This window comes from Engraulis encrasicolus, chromosome 13, assembly GCF_034702125.1.
Source record: "Engraulis encrasicolus isolate BLACKSEA-1 chromosome 13, IST_EnEncr_1.0, whole genome shotgun sequence".
Lineage (NCBI taxonomy): Eukaryota > Metazoa > Chordata > Actinopteri > Clupeiformes > Engraulidae > Engraulis > Engraulis encrasicolus.
The window spans coordinates 12,629,277-12,641,753 of NC_085869.1; the positions used below are offsets into that span (position 1 = coordinate 12,629,277).

Below are 12,477 nucleotides of genomic sequence, written 5' to 3' on the forward strand. Positions count from 1 at the left end.
TTTCTATATTGAACATCAAGTGACATCCTACCTATATTTTGTTAAATGACAAGCTAAATGTATGGTAGAAAGAAAGAAAGAAAGAAAGAAAGAAAGAAAGAAAGAAATAAAGAAAGAAAGAAAGAAAGAAAGAAAGAAAGAAAGATGAGTAAAGAAGAAGAGGATGACAAATATTGAAAAAGAGGGTGATCTGAAAAGGAGCTCCAACATGACAAGGGGGACCTAGCAATATTGAAAATAGACATTTGTCCAAGAAAGGACAGTGGCAGTCCCTGTTAACCAATGCTCCTTCACCTGTTGCAAAGTTGTGTTTTTCCAAGCGAAGGTCGAGCAATTTGGAAGACCTACTGACAGACCTACTAACTATAAAATGCTTTGCTACTTGCGTGTTCCTCTTTGCTAATGTACAATACCTGTGTGTTCTCATAGAACAGGACATCAGGGACTTTGGTTTTCTCATCTGGTTGGTAGAGAGGAATGGAAACTTGCCCTATGGTAAGGATGCCGTTTTCAATAGCACCTGCAGAAGAGGATAAAAGACAGTGTTAGCAAATTTGGCACTTCCAGATACCAGCTTTTCAGTCATGTGTTTTGTTCCCTACAGACAATGCTTAACACTGAAATTTAGTTGGACTTCAGATATGACTGGAAAATGAACAAAAGCTTATTCACCCCCTTAATTAAGCTTAACATAATTGGTCACACAGTACAATGGTCACACACACAAACACACAGTACAAAGGTAAAAGTAAGAATGTGTGTTACATTAATATTGTTGCTGTTAATAATAAGATATTAATTAACCACTTTAAGATTAGATCGAGAAAAAACTCTATACACACAAAAGGGGATAGCAATCCCTATAAGCTTATCACATGCATGCTAGATAGGATAACTCACATTTGTAATTCTGATCGCTTGCTGATGGTGCAGACTTCTTCATGGAGCAGTCAGCAAGGTTTTTTTCCAAGGCAGTGCGAGCCAAACTGGGCAAAAACCTGAGGAACAAGTGCCATGGAGAAAGACAACATTAGCAACCTCATATTCTTGTTAAAAATGTTGTCTGTAAAACAATGTAATACAATGCAAAGCATGCCAAAGCATTCAAAAGCGTAAGTGTGATTACGGAGTAGAATTTGATGCATTTACTGTAGAGTGGTGGTGGGTAATTATTTTGGCCCAAGGGCCACATTGGGTTTAGAATAATGATCGTAGGGGGGCGCTGTGGCGCGGTACGTTAAGCTCCCCACATTTGGGAATACATTGCCCATGGGGATCTCGGTTCGAGTCCGGCCGGGGTCATTTCCCGACCCTGCCCCATCTCTCTCTCTCAGTCATTTCCTGTCTACTCTCACACTCTTCTATGCTAATAAAGGCCAAAAAGTCCCAAATAAATACTTTAAAAAAAAAAGAATATTGACCGTAGGGCCAGATTTCGCTAAAGCCACAAATTTAATAATATTGATGTGTTGTCTTCACTATCAGAAGGGTAATCCTGAAATTAGTGTAAGAAAATGTATACTGTGATTTATTGTGCTACCTGTACAAGCAAGCCTTGTTCACAGCGTGGGCAATACTCTCGTCTGGATAATGCGAGATCCGTCGACATATCCTCAGAAGTTGTCTAGTTGAGAGCGAGGACGCCAAAGACTGAGCCTGGTTAATAATTTAAAACATTGCAGATGAACTATCACAAAATCATACAAATGAAATAAAACACACAATAATTTGCAGCTTCCATTTAATAACAAAAAAGGTAGAGTATAGTAGTGTATACTGTACTGTATGTATCAGCTTATTCTGTGCTTTTAATTTCATGAAAAGGCACTTGTGATGTTGTTCAATAAAGTAGACTAAACCTTTATATTTCGCCATTTGGCCAATCAGGGCCCCATAGAAAGTGTTCCCAACATTTCTAGAAAAATTAAGTGTCCACATGACTAAGATCCAACAAGTATTTCAACAACAGTCAAACACATCAAAGATATGCAGGGTTAAAAATAACTTACTGTGACATCATTTGTTTGCCTAAGACGGTGGCTGAGCTGAAGCAACTGGTCCACAGCTGCGTTGGTGATAGAGGGAACCTGTAAAATAAATAAAATATATATAATATTTTATTAGTTAATTTACAGAATGATCATGTCTTTATTAGTGGGCTAGTAGTAGTTCAGATACACTGCGCTCTTCCGTGTGGTGCGTCTCCAGTTGAATAACTTAGAAGGTGAGAAAGTGGATTGCACTCAGGTTCTTCTTTTCTTCTTTTTATTTTTTTATCTTTTACATAGCAGCAGAAGTGTAGACAAACGTTTGGACTGTTGCACTCAGGTTCAGTCAACAGTCGAAACGTTTGTCTACACTTCTGCTGCTATGTAAAAAATAAAAATATAAAAAGAAGAAAAGAAGAACCTGAGTGTAATCCACTTTCTCACCTTCTACTTTATTAGTGGGCTAACCAACAAACTCAGGTAGGGATCAAATACTTCACATAGTCACATAACTCATAATCCCCTCCTAATGCACCTCTTACACACATAGAGTCTACAGTATACTGCCCACACACATACTAACGTACATACTCTCTCATGCACATTTCATAGGCCCCAGACAAACAACCTACAGCATTTTTTCCACTTTCAGCACTACTGCATGTACATTAACAGGTTGACCTTGTATTTGTGTTTGTACTGTACTTTGTCATTGTCTTTTCTGTTTTCATGAAACCTTGATGTTGTCATAAAGTATTCGATTCAATTCATCTGCATGTTAAGGCCAGTACAGTACTGTATGTGTGTTTGAGCATGTTATTGAAAGTACAGTACGTCTCTGCAATAAAGATGTTAAGGCTGGTACAGTATTGCCTCTTTTCCACTGGCGGTTTTCTGGTAGGCCTACAGCTCGACACAGCGCGACTTGGCCGCCACTTTTTGATTTTCGAAGAGGCAAGACACAGCTCAATCATAAAGCAAAAAGTGGTGGCCGAGTGGTGCCGTGTTGAGCTGTAGGCCTACCAGAAAACCGGCAGTGGAAAAGAGGCATAAGTCTCATCTCTGCATGCACGGTTGTCCATTCCTCACCATGTCTTGTATGATCTGGGCCTCCTCTGCTCTGGGCAGATGGCTGACACTGTGGAAGAGGAACATGCTGAGCAGCTCGGGCCCCAGCCACTGCTTAGTACTGCTGCCCGCCACCGGGGGCTCCGCCAGCGCCACCACACGGAACGACGGGTGCACAGGAAACACAGACCTGTTATACAGTAGAGACAAACAGGCCTTATTTTCACAGGAAACACAGACCTGTTATACAGTAGAGACAAACAGGCCTTATTTTCACAAGAAACACAGACCTAGTACAGAGACAAACCTGTAGCCTTATTTTCAAAGGACACACAGACCTATTATTGAGACAAACCTGCCAGGAGGGCTGTGATTGGCCAAAAGTGAAAAAATGCAGAACTGTGACAAGATGCAATAAAGCTAAATAAAATCTAATTTGCAACGGGCAGAATTTCTAGCTTAAAATGACCTGAAAGTAACATCAAAAGCATGAGCAGTAGTGTATTCACGCAAGAAGAAACTATAAATTGACTAGCCTAGAAATCTAGACGCCCCTAGAGGCCGCAAAGCTGTATGGGTTTAGCTCGCTAGGCTATAAATGGACACTATTGTAAGCTAAAAAGATTGAACATATTGGTCCTTCAAGACCGATCCCTCATGCTATGTTTTCACTGTGGTTTTAACACAATACATTCATTGGTGGTTCAGAGTCTTGCTTTAAAACATTTTAAACCAGTCAATTCATTTTGCAATAAATGAATAGCAAACCTCTGCTGCAGCTCCTCATCTGATAGCTGCACTTCCTCCTTCAGCGCCTGGTACCGGTCCCACCGCAGCAGCCGTGTGCCATCATAAAGCGACAACTCTCGATCGTGCAGCAACCTAAACATTGGAGGATGACACAGGTAGAGAAAAAAAATAGCTGTTAAAGGGACACTGTGTGAGATTTTTTGTTGTTTATTTCCAGAATTCATGCTGCCCATTCACTAATGTTACCTTTTTCATGAATACTTACCACCACCATCAAATTCTAAGTATTCATTATGACTGGGAAAATTGCACTTGTCATACATGAAAAGGGGGATCTTCTCCATGGTCCGCCATTTTGAATTTCCAAAAATAGCCATTTTTAGCTGCAAAAATGACTGTACTTGGACCATACTAGAACATATTTGTTTATTACTTAGAAAACTTTCAGGAAAAGATCAAATATGGCAATTGGAAGCCCAGTTTCAATGAGCAGCATAGTTGCAGTACCCCTTTTAACCATTTCCTGCACAGTGTCCCTTTAAAAGAGGCTCATCACTTGGCACTTGGCAACTACAAATGATGTTTATTTCGTTTGTGCATCATTTGAGCATGTTTGTTGCAGGCAAAATGAATGGGCACACAGCCTTGAAACCATAATTTGAGATGAGTCAAACTGGGTCAACCTGCACTGAATCTGTGCTTTAATTATTCCATAAAAACACAAAACAGCCCCAGATGTGTGCAAGCAAAATTGTGCACCACTGTCTCTCATGTTTTTTTTTAACAATGACATCATCAGCACCTCATTAACGCCCAAAAATAATAAATCAAACTACAAATGAGCTCAGAGCTCTTTCCTATCCGTCTGCCATGATATAATTTGACGACTCCAGACCTGTGCTTCCACAACTTATAACTTTATTAAATTTATGAAATGTCCACTCAGTGGGGTGTTGAAAGTTTTACTATGTGGGACAAAGTATGAAATTAGTTCACAATGACCACATTTTTGTATGAAATTAGTCCACAATGACCACATTTTTGTATGAAATTTGTCCACAATGACCATTTAAAAAGTTTGAGCACAGGAGTGATTCCTTACCTGGCGAGCACTGCCAGAGTGCCCAGGTTTATTCTGTGGATCCCATCCAATACGACTAGCTTGCCCTCCTGAGCCGCGCTGACGAGGGGAGAGGCCCTCCAAGCAGTATCTCCATTAGGTAGGGTGTAGCGCTGCTGAAGGAGATCTCGAGCAGTCATGTCCTACAAGTTGTGACACACACACAGACACGTAAGCACACACACACACACACACACACACACACACACACACACACACACACACACACACACACACACACACACACACACACACACACACACACACACACACACACACACACACACACACACATACGTACGCACACATAAGGCACACCTAAATGTTTGCCTAAACGAGCCAGAAGCAACTATCCTTATTTTGGTAATTCGTTTTGTTTTCAATGGAAGTGTTTTACAAAATCAATATAGCAATTGAGGTCTTGTGACTAACTGTACCTGATACAACATCAAGGTCTCGATGGTATAATCCAGCATCTCAGCAAACTCTCGGACAATCACAGACTTGCCACATCCCTTTGCAGCAAGGAAGAGGTGAAAAAATGAAGACAGATATATATTAGTTTTGGTACTAGAAAATGGCAATTTGGAAGAATGATCAACAAAAATGGGTGTACAAAATCAAACAAAAGTTACACAATATGTACAGTACAGTACCTTGGCGCCAATCAGACAAATGTCTTTGACTAAGTGGGACTGCAGCATCTCTGCCAGAAGGTTGGAGTGGGTTGGAGTCTTGATGAAGCCGGTGCTCTTATGGGGCGGACGGGGCAGGTGAGCACCAGATGGAACCTGTGTGAAGGGGACATTTTGGAGGCATGTGAAATACAGAGAAAGGGACATACAGTTGTGCTCATATGTTTACATACCCAAGCAGAATAAACGCTTTCTTCGCAATATCTCACAAAATATGAAGGATTACACAAAACCTTTTTTTTCACTCATTGCTAGTGACTAGCTTAAGATATTTATTAGCAATATTCTGTGTTTACTCTTTCAAAAGCATGATCACAACCCAAACTACCCAAATGACCCTGTTCAAAAGTTTACATACCCTAGTTGCTAATGCTGAATATGGCCCTGTTTAACATCAGGGACCGCTCAAAATTGTTTGTGGTAGTTTTGGATAAGGCTCTTAATGTTCTCAGATTACAGACCAGCACATTCTTCCTGGCAGAATGGTTGTTTCCTATAATATTTTTGGGTGTCTTGCTGGAACCTCACATTTGAGGTTTCCCCTGAATGGCTCAATGATGTTGAGATCAGGAGAGTGAGACGGTCGCTCAAAAACTTCATTTTATTCTTTCTGAAGCTAATGACGGGTTGATTTGGCTTTCTGTGTTGAAATATTGTCATGTTGGCATGTCCAAACAATGGACCATGTGCAGTTTCAAGGCTGATGTGTCTCAAGTTTCCTCCAGTATTTTTCACAGGGCAATGTATTCATCATTCTGCGAGTATGGATCAAAAGTATAATGCATTTGTAACTCAAATGTCCCCATGAAATCAGTGGTCCATGACCATGTTTCACAGAAGGGTATGGTGTAACTTTCATCATAGGCTCCATTGACTGTTCTCCAAATGGTACTGTTAATAGTGGCCTAAAAAAGTTCCATATTGATCTCATTTTTCCAAATGACTTTGTCACAGGCATTTTGATGCTTTTCACTGTGCTATTTGGTGTATCATATGCAAAATAACATGTTTGCATTTTTGTGGTAATGGCTTTCTCCTGGCAACCCCCAACAGCCCATCTTTCCTCAAGTGCCAACATTTTTTCATGTTGTCCTATATTTCACCTGAAGTTATTTTTTGGTTGTCCTATGCCTCCTGAACAATTTCCCTTGCAATGATCATTGCAATGCAATGATTCCCTTGCCCATTGGCTTGATTCCAACCAAACTCCTCATATTGCATTTCTGAATTGAAATTCCAACGGTGCCAACATGACAATATTTCGACACAGAAAGCCAAATCAACCCGTCATTAGCTTCAGAAAGAATAAAATGAAGGTTTTTGAGCGACCATCTCACTCTCCTGATCTCAACATCATTGAGCCACTCAGGGGAAACCTCAAATGTGAGGTTCCAGCAAGACACCCAAAGATATTATAGGAAACAACCATTCTGCCAGGAAGAATGTGCTGTTTTGTCATCTGAGAACATTGAGAGCCTTATCCACAACTACCACAAACAATTTAGAGCGGTCCCTGATGTTAAACAGGGCCATATTCAGCATCAGAAACTAGGGTATGTAAACTTTTGAACAGGGTCATTTGGGTAGTTTGGGTTGTGATCATGCTTTTGAAAGAGTAAACACAGAATATTGCTAATAAATATCTTAAGCCAGTCACTAGCCATGAGTGAAAAAAAAGGTTTTGTGTAATCCTTCATATTTTGTGAGAAATCGCAGAGAAAGCGTTTATTCTGCTGGGGTATGTAAACATATGAGCACCACTGTATACTGTACACGACAGCACAAATATCTGTCAACTCCAAGATGCCCACTTCCATTTATCCAGATAACGCTATCCAAAGAAATGTAAGCTGTAAGCCGTTAAGTTCTGCCAGGAAGATGAGACGGTACTCAGCTCAAATTATTCTCTTGCAGTAACCAACCAATCACTGCTCTTGTTCTTAGGCACACCCTACCCCTTGCATTCTCATTCATTTACCTAGAGCCAATAGGATGCCTGCCCGCTCATTTATAAACCCTCTGTCTATCTCTGCTCTTCCGCTGACTAGAGTACGCTGGTGTCGACGCACCCACCACCTCCCCCTCAGCCTCCATCGCTGGCCGGTCCTTGTCACATGAGGAGGATCTGTAAGGTGTCCCTGCTTTTGACGCAGTTCGGCATCTTCTCTTGCTTCTCAGCCTTGCTACCACGAGGATTCTGAGAGCGTCCGCTCCAATCATCACTGTCCTAGGTCAATGGTCCTCTCATTACTCTGCTGTGGATGCCACCACCTTAAGCCACCGTCACCACTTGGTCCCCGTCCTGTGAAGGGGGGTAGGCTCTCGCCCCCCTGCCTTATCCATCGGCAGGATATGCGCCCTCTTCATCTGAATTATTCTAAGCAGGCGGGGGCCTACGCCAAAGAGAATCACTACTGTATACTTCAGTGTTTCAATAAATATCTTGAACTTCTTTTGGTCTATCGAGTCTTTCATGGTAGAAGTTACAGTGAACATAGGTAATAAGTACATACATTAAGTATTACTATTATTATTATTTTTTTTTTCTTGTTCTGCTCTCGGAGGAAGGCGGACGTGTTTCTTCAGAGCTCCTGAGCTCTCTTTTCCCCTCCCTTCCCCTCTCCCCTCTCCCCTCCTCCTCTCCACTATCTCTTCCCCGGCTGTTGCACTCTGTCTTGTCTGACTTTAACTTCTGCTGAGACTCCACGCTGTCCTGTTCTCCTGAAAAGAAATTAACAATGGATTTGGTCAACTGGTCTTTCAACGCAATTGACACCATCTTTTCGAAGATCAAAGTGGGTTCGGGGGAGCCCAACTGTCCTGATGGGACGACGGCGGCTGGCTATGTGATGGACTCGTGGGGGAAGTGGAACGTCATGTGTCTGGCTCCGTTAAACATTGAGGACGTAGAAGATGTCTACACTTTCGGCTACTTGGTGGCAAGTTCCTTGGGAATTGGATTATCCTTGGGACTGCTGTACCGCATTTGCTCAAAGATATGGGCAGCCATTAGGGGCCCCAGGCTGTCCGGCTCAATTGATCGGTTGGGCAGTGAGATTCGAGCACAGAATGTGGTCGTGAATCGCGCTTTGGAGGGTTTTGTGGCAGGTCAGCGCCAGATGGACAAATTGACTGAAGTGATTGTGGCCGAACATCGCCACCTTGAAGCGATTGATCGCCGCATTGATGGACTTGTCGCGCACGATCGCCAGATGGAATCGATCGGCTTGGGAGATAGGTTGCTCGAAATTCTGCTGTACGTGAAACGTGTGGCCAGTCACATGAGAATTACCGCAGAATCGTAAAAAGGAATGTCTGCAATAACCCAAACATAAATCTTATTTTGCTTTGGCGCCCCAGCTGCAGCTGCAGCGACCTGACCAAGGTCAGGACTCTTATCTCTCCTTGGAGGACAAGCAATGTCTGGACTCTCTGCCTCCCTCAACTACCACAGGCACCTGGAGACGTTTTTCACTTGCTATGGGACAGTGCAAGGCCGTCCCTGGGACGGTTTGAGCTATGGCTCAGAGTGGGGTGATAAGCTATCCAGTGCCCACCCCTCCCCTCACTCTTCAACGCCTCCTCCGCGCTTTCTGACCCCCCTCCCCCCCCTCCCCCCGGTTTTGTACAATGTCTGCGTCTCCACTGCTTATAGCCATAATGAGGTTTTTTGTTCTATGCCTTGATGTTGTGTTTGCAATGTGGAGCTATGGAATCTTTTTCTCCTCATCCTTACCCAATGTTGTCTAACACTTGTCTAAAACCAAGATTTGTGAAGGTGGATGCGCGCAGTGCGCAGTTCGTCCCAGGTGTACTAAACTTTGTATTAGTTTATGCTGCTACTAAGTATTGTACCCGAAACACAATTTCGTTGCCTTTTTGACAATGACAATAAACTCTTGATTGATTGATTGATTAAGGATTAAGGATTAAGGATTAAGGATTGTGCAGAAGAGCTGAAGGATGTCTTCACAGACATCTTTAACATCTCTCTGGAGCAAGCAGTCATCCCATCACTTTTCAAAGCTGCTACCATCATACCCGTGCCGAAGAAATCATCACCATCATGCTTCAATGACTACCGTCCTGTAGCACTGACGCCCATAATCATGAAGTGCTTCGAACGGCTAGTCCTGTCACACATCAAAGCCACCCTACCCCCCACCCTGGACCCCTACCAGTTCGCATACCGAGCCAAGCGATCCACGGAGGATGCAATCTGCTCTGCCCTCCATCCAGCCCTCACCCACTTGGACAATAAAGACTCATATGTGAGAATGCTGTTCATTGACTTCAGCTCAGCATTCAATACCATAATACCACAACAACTCATCAGAAAACTGGACAAACTAGGTTTCAGCACCTCCCTCTGCAACTGGCTGCTGGACTTCCTGATGCAGAGACCACAAGCAGTACGGGTAGGGAATAACACCTCAAGCACCCTGACCCTGAGCACGGGGGCTCCGCAAGGTTGTGTTCTCAGCCCCCTGCTGTTCACGCTGCTGACACATGACTGCACAACGACCCACAGCACTAACCATCTAGTGAAGTTTGCGGATGATACAACACTGGTGGGCCTCATCACTAAGGGCGATGAGACCCACTACAGAGAAGAAGTAGACCTGCTGGCCAGATGGTGCAAAGACAACAACCTCCTGCTGAATGTCAACAAGACCAAGGAGATTGTTGTCAACTTTCAGAGGGTCCAAAAACAACTGCCACCACTGACCATCGACGGTGATGCTGTGGAGAGAGTGAGCAGCACCAAGTTCCTTGGAGTGCACATCAGCGACGACCTCTCTTGGACCACCAACACTACATCACTGGCGAAGAAGGCCCATCAGCGTCTCTACTTCTTGCGCAAACTAAAGAAGGCAAGTGCTACACCCTCCATCATGACAACATTCTACAGAGGAACCATAGAGAGCGTCGTGTCCAGCTGCATCACAGTGTGGGGAGGAAGCTGCACGGAGAAAAACAGGAAGACACTCCAGCGTGTTGTGAACACAGCGAAGAAGATCATTGGAGTACCACTCCCCTCCCTGCAGGACATTTACACCGCACGCCTCACCCGAAAAGCACTGATGATCATCAAAGACACAAGCCACCCTGCACACAAACTGTTCAGCCTCCTGCCCTCTGGAAAGAGGTACAGGCGCCTCCGTTCCCGTACCACCAGGCTTACAAGCAGCACGATGCATCAAGCAATCAAGATACTGAACACTCAACCCACTCTCCCTTCACTGTCAGCCTCTAGCCAGCCAGGCCACTGACAACGCTCCCCCCCCTCATCCCCACCACCATATCTGCGACTGAACACTCCACCTGCACTACTACATCTGTGACTGAACTTTCAACCTGCACTAACTCAAAACATACACATGCACACACACACACACACACACACACACACACACACCACACCACACACACACACACACACACACACACACACACACACACACACACACACACACACACACACACACACACACACACACAAGCACACTGCACTTTCTGCACTAAACCCAAACATACACACACTGACACACAACTCATACTCACACACATACACACACACACACACACACACACACATACACAGGTACACACACACAGACGCACACCGCACTTTCTACCTGCACTAAACACACACACACACACACACACACACACACACACACACACACACACACACACACACACGCACACACGCACACAAAACACATACAAACACACACACACACATACTGCTGCTGGTGTATTTAAATAAAAACCTTTTTTAATTATTTATTTCTTCAAATGCTACTATTACTATGTCAGAACGCTATAAAGGACTTTTAGGAAAAAGAACAACAAAATACCTCCTCTTAATGTATGTTCTCTACAAGTCTTCTGTTGTCCAGTCTTGCACTTTAAATGTCTGTATGAGCAATGTCTACGTCCATACTGTCTATGTCCATGTATGAGTACTGTCTATGTCTATACTGTCTATGTCCTTACCTAGATTAGTCTATGTCTGCATGGGAGAGCAAGAAACGCAATTTCAAATTCTTTGTATGACCAGTGCATGTAAAGAAATTGACAATAAACTTGACTTGACTTGACTTGACTAAGTATTTGATCCCTTGCAGACTTCTCATCATTTTTGAATCGTGTGAAAATGTTAAAGATCTGAGAAGATAGTATAATGGCATAGACTACAGTACTGATTACAATAGATAACGTCACAATATTCAAACCTGGAAAGTGACATCACTCCCCGCAGATGAGATGGTAACAGTCTTGTCTGTGCCTGTTGACTCCAAATTGACCACCTCAGAAACTTGGCTCTTGGGAGTGTTGAGTTCAAAACGCTGAAAACAAAAAACATACCAGAAATATAGTATGACAGTATAATATAGTATCTATCTAATAATTCAAGGAACCTCCGTCTGTAAGTCTGTGGAACGCATAACTCCCACAGCACGGCACCAAATTATCTCAAATTTGGAAGGTGACTTTGCAGTGGTATGGCAGGTTGCCCTTCAATCACAAGGCTCTATTTATGTGTATCTGGGAGATAGCATGGTAGCGACACAGCTGCTCTTCCTAGACTTTAACATGCAGTTTGAACCACTTTTAAAACCAACCATTGATCCAACAGCTTTTCCAATGGTGTGGTTCCAGACTATACTTTTCATGTTATAGTCTTACAAGTAGGCTTGCCAGTCTTTGTACAATGCGTGTCTGTGTGTGCGTGTGTGTGTGTGTGTGTGTGTGTGTGTGTGTGTGTGTGTGTGTGTGTGTGTGTGTGTGTGTGTGTGTGTGTGTATGTGTGTGTGTATGAGCATGTTCTACATGCATTTTGGTGTGT

The 12,477-nt window shown here is 43.3% G+C and overlaps 1 protein-coding gene across 1 annotated transcript in view; it reads right to left on the reverse strand.

The window, feature by feature from the left end:
- Window positions 1–12,477, reverse strand: part of vwa8 (von Willebrand factor A domain containing 8) — a 53,195-nt gene that overhangs the window by 33,408 nt on the left and 7,310 nt on the right. The window contains exons 10-19 of the mRNA XM_063213061.1: window positions 11,864–11,977; window positions 5,583–5,717; window positions 5,364–5,441; window positions 4,909–5,069; window positions 3,825–3,938; window positions 3,078–3,246; window positions 2,010–2,087; window positions 1,541–1,656; window positions 901–998; window positions 414–520 (exon numbers count right to left, since the gene is read on the reverse strand). Of these exons, the coding sequence (XP_063069131.1) occupies window positions 414–520; window positions 901–998; window positions 1,541–1,656; window positions 2,010–2,087; window positions 3,078–3,246; window positions 3,825–3,938; window positions 4,909–5,069; window positions 5,364–5,441; window positions 5,583–5,717; window positions 11,864–11,977 (1,170 nt within the window). The remainder of the gene's footprint in view (window positions 1–413; window positions 521–900; window positions 999–1,540; window positions 1,657–2,009; window positions 2,088–3,077; window positions 3,247–3,824; window positions 3,939–4,908; window positions 5,070–5,363; window positions 5,442–5,582; window positions 5,718–11,863; window positions 11,978–12,477) is intronic.